Source organism: Oncorhynchus gorbuscha, linkage group LG05, assembly GCF_021184085.1.
Source record: "Oncorhynchus gorbuscha isolate QuinsamMale2020 ecotype Even-year linkage group LG05, OgorEven_v1.0, whole genome shotgun sequence".
Lineage (NCBI taxonomy): Eukaryota > Metazoa > Chordata > Actinopteri > Salmoniformes > Salmonidae > Oncorhynchus > Oncorhynchus gorbuscha.
The window spans coordinates 53,060,904-53,080,852 of record NC_060177.1 but is presented as its reverse complement, the minus strand read 5'-3'; the positions used below and the strand labels follow the sequence as shown (position 1 = coordinate 53,080,852).

The following is a 19,949-nucleotide window of genomic DNA, read 5'->3' as shown; positions in this document are numbered from 1 at the left end:
CTCGCCAGGACGCACCCCGTTCAACAAAAGACTGAGTGTTGAGGGGGGGAAGGGTTAGAGGCAGGGTGGGATGATCAGCGTGATCCCTATGCTTTCTCCTGGATTGAAAGGATTTAGTGTGTGGAAAGTGAGGGACAGTGCCCACCTCCCTTTACTGTAATAGTCAGTGCTGTATGACAACATATTGTCACGTCCCGCTTCCCAGAGTAAAATGAACTAATCAATCTTTGGCTCGTATGTCTGGATCATTCTCTATTGACACCGTGATACTGCCGTTAAATGGACGGTAGTGGTACCAAATACAGTTGTCCATATTCTCACGAGTCCAAAGAAGTCGGCAAATCTCCATTGAAAGTGCATTTTGGTCCAGGAATATGCTTAATCTCAGTCCGGTAACACGCCTTTATTATGAAACTGAAAATGCAGAATGAATCAAATCAGCTTTTTACGTAAGATTTCCTTGCTGTTCCTCACAATTAGATTAACTAGGATCCCCATTAGCCGACGCCAATGGGCGACAGCTAGTTTTACTGGGATACCAAGACATTACAGACCAAAGACTACAATTGACATACATTTAAAACATTAACATGTCGTGTGTTTGCATCTATCAGTTACACATATATGTCAGTACATACACACAAGTACTGTAGGTCATGTGTGGGAGAGGTGTTGCTTTATTTGTTTCTTGAAACCAGGGTTTGCTTTTCACTTGCGCTTTATGAGGTGGAAGGGAGTCCATGCACCTATGGCTCTGTATAATACTGTACATTTCTTTGAATTTGTTCTGGACCTGGCGACTGTGAAAAGACCACTGGTGTCATGTCTGGTGGGGTAAGTGCTTGTGTCAGTGCTGTGCGTAAGTTGACTATGCAAACAATTTGGAATTTCCAACAAATGAATGTTTCTTACGAAAACAAGACGTCTTTCCTCAACTCTTAGCCAGGAGAGATTGGAATGCATAGTATTAATATTACCCCTCTTGAGTACAATGAAGAGCAAGACATGCCGCTCTGTTCTGGGCCAGCTGCAGCTTAACTTGGTCTTTCTTATTAATGTATTACATATACCTTTGATTCTTAAGTAATATAACTTACAAACTTAGTACAGAATCCATATATCATAACCCAAACAATGTATAGTTTCAAAATACACATAAGCTGTTGGTCCTTCAGTTGAGAACAGCAGAACATTTCTCAAGCCCATCCCTCAAGTTCAGCTGTTTAGTTGAAAAATGAATTGTGGCTATTGTTCTGTAATGTAACTGGGTTCACCACAAAACAAAGTGTACATGAAATGCAATACCCATGTCTTTTCAGTGTATTTATAACCTATTGTTCAGGTTGTGCCCAAGAACATCCCTTAGCCGTGTGTATTTATGATAATCCATGGGTTCTCATGCCTTATTGCTTAATTCATACTTCATTATGTTATTAATCCTATTTTCATTTTGTTTTCAAATGATCTATATGCACAGCTAGTCTTTAGAACAATACGGTCGTGAAACAGAGCAGGCTTGATCAGTTGGCACAATCGTGGGCTTTGTGCATTGGCTCTCTGCATGTTATTTTTAAACAATTTGCTAGCCCTCCTATCAGCTTGCATCTCAGACTTGACTCCAGTGTCTGCTCTCAATAGCCTTCTGTATAAAGACAGAAAAAAGCCCTTCCCCTGTCCCTCTACCCCCTCACTCTCTCTCTCCCTCTCTCTTTCTCTATGTGCCTCTCTCTTTCACACAGTGTCAAGTCCCCTGACAGGGAGCCTGATCACTTTGAGAGTTGAAAGTGGAGGAGGAGGGTGCCAGAGACATCAGGTTTGCATAATATACAGAGAGAGAGAGCACCTGCCAGGTGAATGGGCTTCGGAGCGTTGGGCTGTCATATGTAAGGAAAGTACTGGACCATGTGGTGGGGTTGTGACATCATGTGCGATCCAACGGGAGCAGGAAAAAGGCACCAGTGGACCGGACAGCTCTACTTATACTCACTGCTATACACTCTGAGGAGAAACAACCGTCCTAGGTTTCAACTTCAGTGGCATTTTTAATCTAACTGCAGTTGCTGGATTTATGCACAAAAGGGTAAGTGTTATTTTTCACAAAGAGAATCACAGATTTGTATATTGAAATGTATACTACAAGACTGATTTATGGTTCTAAACAGTGATGTAAAGTACTTCAGTAAAAATACTACTTAAGTAGTTTTGGGGGGTATCTGTACTTTACTGTTTACATTGTTGACAATTTTACTTTCACTCAACTACATTCAAAAATCAAATATGTACTTTTTATTCTATTACATTTTTCCTGGCACCCAAAAGTACTCGTTACATTTCAAATGCTCAGGCTGGACAGCAAAATGGTCCAATTCACACCTATCAATATAATGCGTTGTCATCTCTACTGCCTCTGATCAGGCAGACTCACTAAACACAAATACTGCATATGTAAAAAATTGTGCCATCTGGTTTGCTTAATATAAGGAATTTGATCAGTAGTATGACAATTGATTACTTTTTTCACAACTGTACATAAGTACTTTTTAAACCAAATACTTTTAGACTTTTACTCAAGTAGTATTTTACTGGGTGACTTTCACTTTTACTTAAATCATTTTCTATTAAAGTGTCTTTACTTTTACTCAAGTATGACAATTTAGTACTTTTTCCACCACTGGTTCTAAATACCTATTTTTTTGTCTTATTCTTTGACATAGGTATAATAGAATGATCATAATGTGCAACTAAAATATCTTATCTCAAGTTTGAGTTCTGAAATTTGGGTTGAATATTTTTTTTTCAAATGATAGAGCAGCCAATATGGCCTGTTACAGAACTGATAATACTGTTACACTATACTCACTGGTTCTAGGGGGCCTAGGCTTGCCTAATTGTTCTGTAACCTGACTACCCAGCAAACATGGCCCTATTGGCCCCATTTAGGTATTTGGTGGGCAGGGTGGGCAGGGGCTTAGCATGGGCTTAACATGGGCTAGCCCACAACAACCCCATCAGCCCAAGATGGGCTAGCCCTGCATGGGCTTTCCCCACACCAAGCCCACACCACACAACACAGGCACCAAGCCCAACCTTTTTCAGTTACTGTTCCAAGTTTAGGAGTTAGAACCCAGAATCCATCAAGGTTTAGGTAAAAATTTATGGATTAACTATCTAATGTTAGCTAAATGTAGTAATTAATAAATTGGCTACGTTTCTTTAAATGGACAATTCTGTGAAATGTCTTGTGCAGGTTTTAAATTGATACAATACCTGTTTAGCGAAGGTGTCCGTTAGAGATGACGTGCAGGAGCTTGCAGTGATTTGATGCCTACTTTGATGCTAATTAGTATTTTTGAATATGAGAGTAAATAGAGCCAAATATATTGATATAAGTCTCCTTGTCCGAGAGAGATTTACATGGTTATCAAAATGTCACGCCAGGGTAAGCCTACACGAAACAAAGCCCTTACTTTAAGTGTTTCTAAAATGGGAAAAATGAATGGTGGAAAACCATTTGGAATCATTTTCCTGTTTGACCGCTCGTTTTGATGGGTATTATGACACCTCCACTGTGGGGCTCTATGGCGACAGCTAATCTTCAAGGATACTAAATCGGCAGAGCAAAATGTACTTGGAATAGGGTTAATTATCAGGTATCCTATTGAAATATTGAGTGCTTAGGTTTAGAGGGTCTACACCAGAAGTTAATGGTTATCTGTAGGAGGAAAGTATATGGTGGGGGCAATTAAGCTTGGAATGTATCGAGTGTAGGGAAAACGATCACGTGGCAGGCATTGATAAAGGGAGAGAGCCATGGATTTGTGATGAAGGGGGTCGAGGTCAGGTCACGTTAAGGGAGAAGGAACAGTTTTTAGCTCGCGTCCCTTAATTTCCAGCCTAGTAACAGAGATGTAGTGTTTGGAGAGAAGGAGATTCCACCTCAAATCATATACCACCGCTATTGTGAACATGTTTTTTTTTCCGGTTCAGCTGTTCGATCCTTTGGGGGACGATAAACTTGCTGTAAGCTTTTGTAGTGTCCGTCGAGTTTTTACTCTGATAATTAGAACCTAACAGCCTCGATTCGGCAATCACGTCCAGATCATCATGGCATTTGTAGTTCTTTACGATAGACAAATTAAGAGCTAATTAGCATTTGGGGGTAAATACAGGTGAATACATTGATAAAAGTCACCTTGTCCTAGAGAGATTTACACAGTTATCACAACTCCATGGTTAGCCTACACGAAACACCGTCCTTATTTTAAGTGTTTCTAAAATCCTTTATGGGAAAATGAATGGTTGAAAATACGATTGGAACCATTTCCCTGTTTGACCGCTAGGTTTTATGGGTATTAAGACTCATACTGTGGTACTCTATACGCATCGGCAAACAGGGATCCTAATAAATCAAATCAAACCCTCTCGTGCATTTTAAGCTGTGGAAAGGCCAAATACCGCCTGATTAGGAACTACTGGCCAAGCGGGAACCAGCCCAACATGGGCCAGGACCCCACCAAATCCAACAAGGGCCAGCCCAAACCAAACAAGGGCAAGGGATAGCCCACACCAAGCCCAGTTACTTCATAATGTAGAGGTGGGGACTCATTAGAATATTTGGGGGCATGGTTTGCAAATACCACAATTCATGTTGTTAAGTTTTAAAAAATGCTGACAGAATACATTCAAACTAAATGAGGGTTTGGAACATTAAAGTCAATTATCTTGGAATAATATTTTTTCAGATAGAACCTTATAGTTCTAAGTTCAGAAGACACAGTTGAAGTCGGAAGTTTACATACACCTTAGCCAAATACATTTAAACTCAGTTTTTCACAATTCCTGACATTTAATCCTAGTACAAATTCCCTGTTTTAGGTCAGTTAGGATCACCACTTTATTTTAAGAATTTTGTTTCTTTCAACACATTCCCAGTGGGTCAGACGTTTACAAATACTCAATTAGTATTTGGTAGCATTGCCTTTAAATTGTTTAACTTCGGTCAAACATTTAGGGTAGCCTTCCACAAGCCTCCCACAATAAGTTGGGTGAATTTTGGCCCATTCCACTTGACGGAGCTGGCGTAACTGAGTCAGGTTTGTAGGCCTCCTTGTTCACACATGCTTTTTCAGTTCTTCCCACAAATATGCTATAGGATTGAGGTCAGGGCTTTGTGATGGCCATTCCAATACCTTGACTTTGTCCTTAAGCCATTTTGCCACAACTTTGGAAGTATGCTTGGGGTCATTGTCCATTTGGAAGACCCATTTGCAACCAAGCTTTAACTTCCTGACTGAGATCTTGAGATGTTGCTTCAATATGTCCACATACTTTTCCATTCTTCATGATGCTATCTATTTTGTGAAATGCACCAGTCCCTCCTGCAGCAAAGCACCCCCACAACATGATGCTGCCACCCCCATGCTTCACGGTTGGGATGGTCTTTTTCCTCCAAACAGTTCTATTTTTGTTTCATCAGACCAGAGGACATTTCTCCTAATAGTACGATCTTTGTCCCCATGTGCAGTTGCAAACCGCAGTCTGGATTTTATATGGCGGTTTTGGAGCAGTGGCTTCTTCCTTGCCGAGTAGGCTTTCAGGTTATGTCGATATAGGACTCGTTTTACTGTAGATACTTTTGTACCCGTTTCCTCCAGCATTTTCATAAGGTCCTTTGCTGTTGTTCTGGGATTGAATTGCACTTTTCGCAACAAAGTACGTTTGTCTCTAGGAGACAGAACGAGTCTCCTTCCTGAGCGGTATGACAGCTGCATGGTCCCATGGTGTTTATACATGTGTACTATTGTTTGTAAAGATAAATGTGGTACCTTTAGGCGTTTGGAATTGCACCCAAGGATGAACCAGACTTGTGGAGGTCTACAATGCTATTTCTGAGGTCTTGGCTGATTTTTTGATTTTCCCATGATGTCAAGCAAAGAGGAACTGAGTTTGAAGGTAGGCCTTGAACTACAGCCACACCTCCAATTGCCTCAAATGTCAATTAGCCTATCAGAAGCTTCTAAAGCCATGACATCATTTTTTGGGAATTTTCCATGCTGTTTAAAGGCACAGTCAAGTTAGTGTATGTAAACTTCTGTCTCACTGGAATTGTGTTACAGTGAATGATAAGTGAAATAATTTGTCTGTAAACCTTTGTTGGAATAATTATTTGTGTCATGCACAAAGCAGATATCCTAACCAACTTGCCAAAACTATAGTTCGTTAACAAGAAATTTGTGGAGTGGTTGTGACACGAACCGGCTCAAAGCCCGTAACAAAAGGGAGACAACTTGGAGATAAGGAGTAACAAAATATATATTTATTAAATACAGTAACTAAGTACAATATACAATGGTGTGTAAGTGAGTGTTTTGCATTAATGAATGTGCTAATGCAGGGTGTTGAAAGATGCTAAAGCAAACAACCAAAAAAAAAACCACCAAGAAACACAACAAAATCCATGAAGGTGTCTGCGTGGAGAGAGTCTCCTCCATGAATGGGGATGGGTGTATTTATCATGGGACACACTGGGCCCAGGTGTTTCCCATGTAGCTGACGACTCTCCCAACTCCGCCCACAGGCACCCTAACAGGGAAAACAAGAGCAAAGAGAGAATACGGCAGACAGAGTGGGAGGGTTGAACGCGTTTTAACGACTCTTACCTAAGTGTATGTAAACCTCCGATTTCAACTGTACTTTTGTGTAACTGTTACTGAGAGTGTCGTTCCAGTTTAAGTGTTCTGTTGTGAAGTCAGCAACATCTTTTAATTTAATAATCTTGTTAAATTATGTACAAAACATTATGTACACCTGCTCTTTCCATTGCATAGACTGACTAGGTGAATCCAGGTTAAAGCTATGATCTCTTATTGATGTCACTTGTTAAATCTACCTCAATCAGTGTAGATCAAGGGGAGGAGACAGGTTAAAGAATGATTTTTAAACCTTGAGACAATTCAGACATGGCCATTCAGAGGGTGAATTGGCAAAAAAAAATATTTAAATGCCTTTGAACGGGGTAAGGTAGTAGGTTCCGGGCACACCGATTTGTGTCAAGAACTGCAAGGCTGATGGGTTTTCAGCCCAAAAGTTTCCAGTGTGTATAAAGAATGGACCACCACCCAAAGGACATCCAGCCAACTTAACACAACTGTGGGAAGCATTTTTTATTTTTTTATTTCACCTTTATTTAACCAAGTTCTCATTTACAATTGCGACCTGGCCAAGATAAAGCAAAGCAGTTCGATATATACAACGACACAGAGTTACACATGGAGTAAAACAAACATACAGTCAATAATACAGAATAAACAAGTCTATATACGATGTGAGCAAATGAGGTGAGATAAGGGAGGTAAAGGCAAAAAAAGGCCATGGTGGCAAAGTAAATACAATATAGCAAGTAAAACACTGGAATGGTAGATTTGCAGTGGAAGAATGTGCAAAGTAGAAATAAAAATAATGGGGTGCAAAGGAGCAAAATAAATAAATAAAATAAATAAATACAGTAGGGAAAGAGGTAGTTGTTTGGGCTAAATTATAGGTGGGTTATGTACAGGTGCAGTAATCTGTGAGCTGCTCTGACAGTTGGTGCTTAAAGCTAGTGAGGGAGATAAGTGTTTCCAGTTTCAGAGATTTTTGTAGTTCGTTCCAGTCATTGGCAGCAGAGAACTGGAAGGAGAGGCGGCCGAAAAAAGAATTGGTTTTTGGGGGTGACCAGAGAGATATACCTGCTGGAGCACGTGCTACAGGTGGGTGATGCTATGTTGACTAGCGAGGTGAGATATGGGGGGACTTTACCTAGCAGGGTCTTGTAGATTACATGGAGCCAGTGGGTTTGGCGACCAATATGAAGCGAGGGCTAGCCAACGAGAGCGTACAGGTCGCAATGTTGGGTAGTATAAGGGGCTTTGGTGACAAAACGGATTCCACTGTGATAGACTGCATCCAATTTGTTGAGTAGGGTATTGGAGGCTATTTTATAAATGACATCGCCGAAGTCGAGGATTGGTAGGATGGTCAGTTTTACAAGGGTATGTTTGGCAGCATGAGTGAAGGATGCTTTGTTGCGAAATAGGAGGCCAATTCTAGATTTAACTTTGGATTGGAGATGTTTGATGTGGGTCTGGAAGGAGAGTTTACAGTCTAACCAGACACCTAGGTATTTGTAGATGTCCACGTATTCTAAGCCCGAGCCGTCCAGAGTAGTGATGTTGGACAGGCGGGTAGGTGCAGGCAGCGATCGGTTGAAGAGCATGCATTTAGTTTTACTTGTATTTAAGAGCTATTGGAGGCCACGGAAGGAGAGTTGTATGGCATTGAAGCTTGCCTGGAGGGTTGTTAACACAGTGTCCAAAGAAGGGCCAGAAGTATACAGAATGGTGTCGTCTGCGTAGAGGTGGATCAGAGACTCACCAGCAGCAAGAGCGACATCATTGATGTATACAGAGAAGAGAGTCGGTCCAAGAATTGAACCCTGTGGCACCCCCATAGAGACTGCCAGAGGTCCGGACAGCAGACCCTCCGATTTGACACACTGAACTCTATCAGAGAAGTAGTTGGTGAACCAGGTGAGGCAATCATTTGAGAAACCAAGGCTGTCGAGGATGTGGTGATTGACAGAGTCGAAAGCCTTGGCCAGATCAATGAATACGGCTGCACAGGAATGTTTCTTATCGATGGCGGTTAAGATATCGTTTAGGACCTTGAGCGTGGCTGAGGTGCACCCATGACCAGCTCTGAAACCAGATTGCATAGCAGAGAAGGTATGGTGAGATTCTAAATGGTCGGTAAGCTGTTTGTTGACTTGGCTTTCGAAGACCTTAGAAAGGCAGGGTAGGATAGATAGGTCTGTAGCAGTTTGGGTCAAGAGTGTCCCCCCCCTTTGATGAGGGGGATGACCGCAGCTGCTTTCCAATCTTTGGGAATCTCAGACGACACGAAAGAGAGGTTGAACAGGCTAGTAATAGGGGTGGCAACAATTTCGGCAGATAATTTTAGAAAGAAAGGGTCCAGATTGTCTAGCCCAGCTGATTTGTAGGGGTCCAGATCTTATTGAAATTCTCAATTATTTGAGTCAACATGGGCCAGCATCCCTGTGTAAAGCTTTTTACACCTTGCAGAGTCCATGCCTTAACAATTCGAGGCTGTTCTGAGGGCAAAGGGAGTGGCTAAGTTCTTTCTTTCTTTCTTTTTACCCTTTTCGTGATATCCAATTGGTAGTTACAGTAATATAATAATAATAATAATAATAATAGTCTTGTCCCATCGCTGCAACTCCCATATGGACTCGGGAGAGGCGAAGTTCGTGAGCCCTGCGTCCGCCGAAACACGACCCTGTCCAGCCACACTGCTTTTTGACACACTGCTGGCTTAATCCGGAAGCCAGCTGCACCAATGTGTTGGAGGATATCCCGTCCAACTGGAGACTGTGTCAGCGTGCATGCGCCCGGCCCACCACAGGAGTCTCTAGAGCGCGATCATTTTTCAACCACTCCACAAATTTCTTGATAATGAACTATAGTTTTGGCAAGACAGTTAGGACATCTACTCTGTCCATGACACAAGTCATTTTTCCAAAAATTGTTTACAGACAGATTATATCACTTACAATTAATTCACTGTATCACAATTCCAGTGGGTCAGAAGTTTACATACACTAAATTGACGGTGCATTTAAAAAGCTTGGAAAATTCCAGAAAATGATGTCATGGCTTTAGAAGCTTCTGATAGGCTAATTGACTTCACTTGAGTCAATTGAAGGTGTATTTGTTGATGTATTTCAAGACCTACCTTCAAACTCAGTGCTTCTTTGTATGACATCATGGGAAAATCCAAAAAAATCAGCCAAGACCTCAGAGAAAAAATTGTAGACCTCCACAAGTCTGGTTCGTCCTTGGGAGCAATTTCCAATCGCCTGAAGGTACCACATTCATCTGTACAAACAATAGTACGCAAGTATAAACACCATGGGACCATGCAGCCGTCATACCACCCAGGAAGGAGATGCATTCTGTCTCCTAGAGATGAACGTACTTTGATGCGAAAAGTGCAAATCAATCCCAGAACAACAGCAAAGGACCTTGTGAAGATGCTGGAGGAAACAGGTACAATCATATCTATATCCACAGTAAAATGAGTCCTATATCGACATAACCTGAAAGGCTGCTCAGCAAGGAAGAAGCCACTGCTCTAAAACTGCCATAAAAAAGCCAGACTAAGATTTGCAACTGCACATTGGGGACAAAGGTCATACTTTTTGGAGAAATGTCCTCTGGTCTTATGAAACAAAAATAGAACTGTTTGGCCATAATGTTTGGAGGAAAAAGTGGGATGCTTGCAAGCCGAAGAACACCATCCCAACCATGAAGCACGGGAGTGGCACCATTATGTTATGGGGGTACTTTGCTGCAGGAGTGACTGGTGCACTTCACAAAATAGATGGCATCATGAGGAATGTAAAAGTATGTGGATATATTGAAGCAACATCTCAAGACCTCAGTCATGAAGTTAAAGCTTGGTCGCACATGGGTCTTCCAAATTGACAATGACCCCAAGCATACTTTCAAAGTGGTTGCAAAATGGCTTAAGGACAACAAAGTCAAGGTATTGGAGTGGTCATCACAAAGCCCTGACCTCAATCCCATAGAAAATTTGTGAGCAGAACTGATAAAGCATGTGCGTGCAAGGAGGCCTACAAATCTGACTCAGCTGCACCAGCTCTGTCAGAAGCAATGGGCCAAAATTCACCCAACTTATTGTGGGAAGCTTGTGGAAGGCTAACCGAAATGCTTGACCAATGTTCAACAATTTAAAGGCAATGCTACCAAATACTAATTGAGTGTATGTAAACGTCTGACCCACTGGGAATGTGATGAAAGAAATAAAAGCTGAAATAAATCTTTCTCTCTACTATTATTCTGACATTTCACATTCTTAAAATAAAGTGGTGATCGTAACTAACCTAAATCAGGGAATTCTTACTAGGATTAAATGTCAGGAATTGTGAAAAACTGAGTTTAAATGTATTTGGCTAAGGTGTATGTAAACTTCTGAATACAACTGTACATTGTGGAAACTGAAGAATTGAACTAAAAAAACATAAACTGTCACGCCAAGAGGCTCTATAGCCACCTCTCTCTCTCAAAGATTGACTAAACTCCTAATTGCCCACACCTGCACACTTTACCAATGCTTGACAGAGCATCTGGACCCGGTTGCTGCTGCCCCCTGGAGTGTGGAAGTGGTTGTGCTAGTGTCTAATCATGCTCCTCAGACCTAACCTACCTAACCTATTCCATAGCAGGTTTCATTCAGACATGAGTTATTTGGGCATTGGCAATGACTGTGATGGTGTGCATAGCAACTTAGCCCTCACATTGAATGTTTTCCTGAATGTCTCTGTTTGGGGTTCATTGCCATGAATGTTTTCATGCACAGTATGTCAATATGTGCTTAGGTGACTGAAGATTATGATACTGCTTATGATACTGCTTATACGATTTGTGGATAGAGTGACTTTTACCATTGCCCTTCACCATACAATTCCATTTGAATGGGGTTGTAGACAAACAGAAAGTATTCACACTCCTTTTCCCACATGCTGTTATTACAAAGTGGGATTGGATGTCATTGTCATTGTTTGTCAACCATCTGCACTAAATACTCTGTAATGTCAAAGTGGAAGAAAAATGTGAACATTTGTTTTTTTTATATCATGAAAAATAAAACACTAATATATTGTGATTAGATATCTTGATTAGGTAAGTACTCAACCCCCTGAGTCAATACCGCGATTACAGGTGTGAGACTTTCTGGGTAAGTCTCTAAGAGCTTTCCACACCTGGATTTTGCAAACATTTGCCAATTATTATCCTGAAAAACTCCCCAGTCCTTAACGATTACAAGCATACCCATAGCATGATGCAGCCACCACTATGCTTGAAGATATGGAGAGTGGTACTCAGTAATGTGCTGCATTGGATTTGACCCAAACATAACACTTTGTATTCAGGGCGATATTTTTCTTCTGTACAGTCTTACTTCCTTTCACTCTGTCAATTAGGTTTGTATTGTGGAGTAACTCCAATGTTGTTGATCCATCTTCAGTTTTCTCCTATCACAGCCATTAAACTCTGTAACTGTTTTAAAGTAATCGTTGGATTTATGGTTTAATCCCTGAGCGGTTTCCTTCCTCTCCTTCAACTGAGTTAGGAAGGATGTCTGTATCTTTGTAGTGACTGGGTGTATTGATACACCAGCCAAATTGTAATTATTAACTGCACCATGCTCAAAGGGATATTCAATGTCTGCTTTTTTTTCTCCCATCTACCAATAGGTGTCCTTCTTTGCGAGGTATTGGATAACTTCCCTGTTTAAAATTCACTGCTAAACTGAGGGACCTTAAAGATAATTGTATGTGTGGGGTACAGAGACGAGTTACTCATAAAAAATCATGTTAAACACTATTATTGCCCACAGAGTCCATGCAACTTATTATGTGACTTGTTAAGCAAATTTTCACTCCTGAATTTATTTAGGCTTGCCATAACAAATTATTGAGTACTTATTGACTCAAGACATTTCAGCTTTTAATTTTTAAATATTTAGTATAAATTCCAACTTTGACATTATGGGGTATTGTGTGTAGGCCAGTTACAAAAACATCTCAATTGAATCCATTTTAAATTCAGGCTGTAACACAACATAACGTAGAAAAAGTCAAGGGGTGTGAATACTTTCTAAAGTCACTGTTACTTCTTAGCTCCTACCCATATCAGACAATACTTGGTAGATACAATATACCACATGTAACATTACACAAAAACAGACACCTGCCCAAAAAAGGTGTGCATCCTTCCCAGAGCCAGAGTAAGAGCTCAGCCTAACGAAGCACACATCTTTACCAAGGTCCATCGGCAGGTTAAACAGCTCCATGAAAAGATCCCTGATTCAGGAGGACGAGCGTTTAAATGTCTCTCATATATCCTAGTGCCTGGGCTGACTCTAAGGGCAGGCAGAATGCCCCCTCACATGTCTCTATAATGGCCCCATCATGGAACTCCCAGACAAAGGAGCAGAAGACAATGGCCCCGTTTTCAACTCCATCACTGAGTGACCAGCAGCCACAGAATGTTTTCTTTTCCACCAAAAAAACAACCATTTATCACACAAATGTCTGCAAAATGGGGATGGTGATTCTAGCTGATGTTAGACCTAATTGTTCACGGAAGATTTCAGTATTGAGGAAACGTCAAACTTCAACAAAGCCGTGGGAGCTTTCTGTCAAATAAAGAGCATTTTGATACAGATTTCCCTTGACTTGGTTTTGTCTTTAGTATAGTTGCTCGAGCACGCTCTAGACTGCAACTGGATGACTCACGTTACGTACTTAATGCTGCCAGCTCGTTCTGGGTCACTGTGCAGTCCGATCTGATTTCAGGCTGCAGGTTGAATGGCTGCAGATCCGTACTGGATCACTTTCCAGCCCCGTGCATTATTCATCTAAGGGACAGATGACACAGAACCACAGGGTATATCAGTCCGTGCTGTTGTGTGGCTACGCCGTGCCCGTGTTCAGAGTAGAGGTGTAGCTGCAGCACTATCAAAAGCATGCAGGTACAACGCTTTATAATTGGAAGAATAGGTGTGATCCCTCACAATGTCTTACAATAAGACTTATACAATGTTAAGCCTGTCTTATGTATCAGAATGTCAACTTAAATGAGGATACATTCTTGAGGACAGGTTTAATGATTTGGTGCTGGGACATGTTTCTTCTTTGGACAATTCCCCATTGCACCTTTTTCAAGGAATTGTATGAAGGATGCAGTGTGTGTGTTCAAATGATCTAGGAATGTACATTTCTTGCCATTCGCTCAACATAAACCTAGTAGTTAAACCTAGTAGCACACAATGTGCTCATTGGAAACAACCATTTGACTGAGCTGAGACGTGTGTTCCCAAACAATTAGGAACAGGAGACAGTGGATCCAAGTGACTAACAGACTCCATGTCAATGAAAAAAAAGGGAGTTTGTTGATTTCAGGACTGTCAGCCTATTGTTTTTGTACACTGTGGATAACTTACACGGCTTTTTTGTTTGTTTCAGATAGCCCTCAATTTGGGACCATGGTTGTCAAACAGGGGAGGCAATGGAGGTCGATGTGCAAAGGCCTTGTCCTGGGTACCCTACTTACCAGCTGTATGATCCTGCTCTACTGCCTTTCTGCTCCACAGGTCCACTTCAACCTGCCCGAGTAAGCCCCTTTTAGACACTTTTTACCCGGGGAAGTTGTTGGGCATCATTTGCAGTAAATATTGCATCAACAACATTCAGTAGCAATATATATGGTATACAGATGATACAGATTGCTTTATTTGCCACATGAATGATGGTAATAGGCTACTATGAGAGGCAAAGTTAGTTTTGGGTCCTCTACGTCATTGCATAATGGTAAATCAGATCATATTTGTGATTTGATGTGTTGTGTTGTACACTATCTGTCAAAAGTTTGGACACACCTACTCGTTCAAGGGTTTTTCTTTATTTTGACTATTTTCTACATTGTAGAATAATAGTGAAGATATCACAACTATGAAATAACACATGTGGAATCATGTAGTAACCAAAAAAGAGTTAAACAAAGCAAAATACATTTTATATTTGAGCTTCTTCAAATTAGCCAACCTTGCTGTGATGACAGCTTTGCACACTCTTGGCATTCTCTCAACCAGCTATTCTGAGCACTTGTTGGCTGCTTTTCCTTAACTCTGCGGTCCAACTCATCCCAAACCATCTCAATTGGTTTGAGGTTCGGGGATTGTGGAGGCCAGGTCATCTGATGCAGCACTCCAACATTCTCCTTCTTGGTAAAATAGCACTTACACAGCTTGGAGGTGTCTTTTGAGTCAGTGTACTGCTAAAAAACAGATGATAGTCCCACTGAGCGCAAACCAGATTGGATGGCGTATAGCTGCAGAATGCTGTGGTAGCCATGCTGGATATGTGTGCCTTGAATTCTAAATAAATCACTGACAGTGTCACCAGCTAAACACACCCACACCATCACAATATTATATTAACTTATCCTTAAAGTCTTAAAGTAATGATGAACTGTTGTTTTTCTTTGCTTATTTGAGCTGTTCTTGCCAAAAATATGGACTTGGTTATTTAAGTCGGAAAGAAATTCCACAAATTAAGTTTTTACAAGTCACACCTGTTAATTGAAATGCCTTCCAGGTGAGTTCCACATGAAGCTGGTTGAGAGAATGCCAAGAGTGTGCAAAGCTATCATCAAGGCAAAGGGTGGCTATTTGAAGAATCGCAAATATAAAATATATTTAGATTTGTTTAACACTTTTTTGGTTACTACATGATTCCATATGTGTTATTTCCTAGTTTTGATGTCTTCACTATTATTCTACAATGTAGAAAATAGTAAAAAATAAAGAAAAACCCTTGAATGAGTAGATGTGTCCAAACTTTTGACTGTTACTGTATGTGTACGCTTGCTCTCCATAGGGTGCCAGTGCCTTACTCCTGCGCTCATCGGCCGGCTCAAGCCCACGCCTCACCACTCAGAAATGGCTCCCAGTATGCCACGGGACAGACGGGCCTCTGCACTCCCAAAGTGGATGTCATGTTCATGAAGACCCACAAGACGGCCAGCAGCACGCTCCTCAACATCCTCTTCCGCTTCGGAGAAAAGCACAGGCTCAAGTTTGCCTTTCCAAACAGCCGTAATGACTTCTTCTACCCATCCTCATTCCAACGCTCCCAGGTCAAGGACTACAGGCCTGGCATGTGCTTCAATATCATATGCAACCACATGCGCTTCAATGCACCGGAGGTGGCCAAGGTGCTCCCCACAGACACCTCCTACATCACCGTCCTCAGAGACCCGGCTGAGCTCTTTGAATCCTCCTTCCATTACTTTGGCCGCCTGGTGCCCATGACCTGGAAAATACCAGGCAAGGACAAGGTGGGGGAGTTCCTGCGTGACCCCCGCCACTACTTTGACCCTGATGGCTTCAACTCCTTCTACCTCAAGAATCTTCTGTTCTTCGACTTCGGGCAGGACAACACTCTGGAGCTGGGCGACCCGAGGGTGGAGGAAGGCATCCGGGCCATCGCAGGCTGCTTCCAGCTGGTCATGCTGGTGGAGCACTTTGAGGAGTCCCTCATCCTGCTCATGGACGCCCTCTGTTGGGAGATGGACGACCTGCTCTTCTTCAAGCTCAACGCCCGGAAGGGCTCCACCGTGTCCAAACTGACCCCAGAGTTGAGGGCCAAGGCCCTGGAGTGGAACGCCGTGGACTGGAGGCTTTACCAACACTTCAATGCCACCTTTTGGAGGAAGGTGGAGGCATACGGGCACCAGCGGATGGCTGACGACGTGGCGGAGCTCCGGAGAAGGAATGCAGAGATGGCGGCCGTCTGTATTGAGGGAGGGCATGCTGTGGATGCAGATAACATCCAGGAGACAGTCATGCAGCCCTGGCAGCCCATCGGGGAGAAGTCCATCATGGGCTACAACCTGAAAAAGAACGTGGACAAGGCCCACCTCAAGCTGTGCCGTAAGATGCTCACACCCGAGCTGCAATACCTGACAGAGCTGGGGGTCAACCTGTGGATCACTAAGCTGTGGGGACATGTGAGAGACATGATCAACTGGTGACTGGTTGACTTGTTTGCCTAAATGGAAAACTCCACCCCAAAACTATCTTTTGGTATTTGTTTCATTAGTCCAATGTTGATATTGTCCCAAAACGTTTTGCATGTATGCAGTCAAGTTTTCAGAATTACAGCTAGTATGATGCATTTTGAATCATATGATGCTGTGTTTTGCAGAATATGATGCAAAATGCATCCTACCAGCTGTATTTCTGTATTTTGAAAGTTATATTTCTTGAAAACTTGATCGCTGACAAGCAAAACATTTTGGGACTATATCAACAATGCAGTGCTTAATTTGTAAATTGGTAGGTGCCAGAACAGTGTGCCAGAGAGGGGGGGTGACTTGCGGGGCTCTGGTGTACCAGAATACATGCAGCATTATCATAGCTTTTGCTACTGGCATAGAGCGGTAGAGAAGAAGCGCTTGCATAAATTCTACATATGGGGGAGGGGGAGGGGGGCTTAGTGTCCGTGAAAAATGTGGCCTTTTATTAAAACAATGAATTAAATTAATTCTACATCATATTAGATTAAAAGCATACTATTTTTAATACCTCACGAGTGATCGAAATGACAGGCTACTTTGACACGGACAAACTGAGAATCTGAGATCACTAGAAATTAGTTTGTCTTGAATTCATCAATAGCCTAGGCCTGTGTGTGCGGGGAGACACATAGTATACAATATGAGGAGGAAATTATAGTCCTAAAAAAGCTTTGCAATTTCACTGACTCTCCCAATGGTGCGCTGCTCACTCCCCGGTGATGGCGGATGCGCTCGTGCCAAAAAGCGTATCGCTCTCTTGCTTTACTTTGTAAAACAATGCTGTTGTCTCAATAGGCCTATTTGGAAGTTGATAACAGGTTAGCCTTCTTTTCAGCAGGATCCATTTTCTTTCCAACCTGTGTTTTCCCGCGATTGTATTTGAAATATTGCGAAATGTCTGTTTTGGCTGCATGCTGTTTGTTCACTGAAAGATTTTCCGCGCGTTCCGGACTGTAGGCATGCCTTGCGGTTCGGCTACACACAATCCACACCTAGCCAGTATTTTTTTTATAATCTATTGATCCTCTGTGGGTGAATTATAGTTTTACTCCTGATGTAGTATACAGAATTGTTTCATTTCTTCCTGAACAGACAGCAGTAATTATTCAGCGTTGGCAAATGTAGGCTATTTCAATCTATCAGTGTTGCTGCGGCACCTCCAGCAACCTTCCTGTGGCTATGATTATATAAGGAAATAAATTATGAAGTGCAAAGCTGGAGAGAAGAGAGTTGAAGGTTCATGTCTATCAGAGTAGAAAGAGGGAGATAGAGAGATCATAGAAAGTGAATATCATTTTAGTTATGTAAAGGATACAGTCGTGCTTCCTTCTCTCACCACAGCAATGGTCACGCGTTGGTATAGGGCACAATGTTGGGCAAACCATAAACCCGGGCCAGTCCAACATGGACACATTCTTAGAATATCAGGCACGTTTTCTCATTACGTTTTTTACGGGGCAGGAGAATTACAGAGGAGTCGAAGTTGAATGAACTCAGATTGCTTTTATTATATTTTTTACATTGTAAACAGTGAAAATAATTGTTCATGCCACAAGATGTACTGGATCCTGCCAAATGGGTTCTGGAACGAAAATGTCAAAAACGGAGAAGTGCCAAACCTGTTCCAACAGGACCCGGCTCAAATTAAGCACTGCAGCAATTGACCAATGAAACAAATACCTACATTTATTTTCCCATAAATAAAGTGCATGTTTATGTTTGCAAAATGTAATGTACCCGGTAGGTGCTTGAGAACGGCAACGTTTTCAGTTACAATCTGAAGATATGCATACCATTGTAAAAAACGTCACTCTCCCGCTTTAAAATGTGTTTTTTGTTTATAGGGGGCAAATGGTCCCTTTTATTTCCCCTCTATTTATTTATGGTGAAATTGAATACTATTGAAAACTGACCCGAACCATTTCCCCATTTGTCTATTTGGTTGGTTTCAATGACAACAAGTTCAGATTCCCCTTCATGAAAGACACATATTCAAGAACATATTGAGGGCAAATTTAGGACAATAAAATGAGAATACTGAAACGTCGGATCTAACCCATCAGCCCTGCCAATTTTAGAAAGTGATACTCTTGTATTTTCGAAATAAAGACCAAATGAAAAAGGTGTTTGTTGTATTGCTTTATTATGAACGTTGTTCCCTATGTTAATATTTCAAAAATTACATCTTGATGTGCAGCATTCTGCTTTTCTTTTCGAACCATTTTATCATCCCTATTTTACATCCACTTTACAGTAAAGTCGTGATAGTAACAACGGCTAATGTGTAAACACACATGCGTGTGTGTCATTTTGTCTGTAAGTGTGTAGCTACACATTAACGTAGTTCAGTGTCTCTTGAGTACAAAGATTTTTCGTGAGCGGTAATCAGTGTGGAATTTACAGTGCCTTCAGAAAGTATTCACACTCCTTGACACCCTGAATTTAAAATGGGTTAAACTGAGATTTCGTGTCACTGGTTTACCCCATAACGTCAAGGTGCAATTATGTTTTTCGAAATAGTTTACAAATTAATTCAAAATGAAAAGCTGGAATGTCTTGAGTCAATACGTTTTCAACCTCTTTGTTATGGCAGGTATAAATACGTTCAGGAGTAAAATGTGCTTATCAAGTCACTTAAGGAATTGCATGGACTCACTCTGTGTGCAATAATAGTGTTTAACATGATTTTTGAATGACCACCTCATCTCTGTACCCCACACATACAATTATCTGTAAGGTCTCTCAGTTGACCAGTGAATTTCAAACACCTGAATCAACCACAAAGACCAGGAAGGTTTTCCAATGCCTCACAAAGAAGGGCACCCATTGGTAGATGGGTACAAATAAAAAATAATCTGACATTAAATATTATTTTTTAAATTATTTATCTCGGCAAGTCAGTTAAGAATTCTTATTTACAATGCCGGCCTACACCGGACAAACCCGGCTGGTTGTGAAACAGCCTGGATTTGAACCGGGGTGTCCTGTAGCACTGAGATGCAGTGCCGTAGATCGCTGCGCCACTCGGGAGCCTATGGTGAGCATGGTGAAGTTATTAATTACACTATGGATGGTGTATCAATACACCCAGTCAATACACAGATACAGGGGTCCTTCCTAACTCGGTTGTCAGAGAAGAAGAATACCTCTCATGGATTTCACCATAAGGCTAAAGAAATGGACTTTATGTCATGAATACAAATCATTATGTTTGGGGCAAATCCAACA

General features: G+C 41.6%; 1 protein-coding gene across 3 annotated transcripts; it reads left to right on the top strand.

Moving 5' to 3' along the window:
• The first annotated feature begins 713 nt into the window (after window positions 1-713).
• Window positions 714-18,837, top strand: gal3st1a (galactose-3-O-sulfotransferase 1a). Of its 3 annotated transcripts, none has more exons than XM_046350115.1 (3): window positions 714-834; window positions 14,108-14,255; window positions 15,521-18,837. In XM_046350115.1, exons 2-3 carry the CDS (start codon window positions 14,128-14,130, stop codon window positions 16,674-16,676), a joined length of 1,284 nt encoding a protein of 427 aa, XP_046206071.1. In that variant the 5' UTR covers window positions 714-834; window positions 14,108-14,127; the 3' UTR covers window positions 16,677-18,837. The 3 variants fall into 3 exon arrangements, with proteins under 3 accessions (XP_046206071.1, XP_046206070.1, XP_046206069.1); XM_046350114.1 differs by lacking the exon at window positions 714-834 and adding an exon at window positions 866-2,080 and having other exon boundaries at window positions 14,112-14,255; XM_046350113.1 differs by lacking the exon at window positions 714-834 and adding an exon at window positions 868-2,080.
• Window positions 18,838-19,949: the final 1,112 nt, after the last annotated feature.

Coding starts and splice junctions, on each gene's coding strand:
- gal3st1a (XM_046350115.1), top strand. CDS start 14,128: ATGGTTGTCAAACAGGGGAGGCAATGGAGGTCGATGTGCAAAGGCCTT. Junction 14,256..15,520: donor GTCCACTTCAACCTGCCCGA/GTAAGCCCCTTT, acceptor TGCTCTCCATAG/GGTGCCAGTGCCTTACTCCT.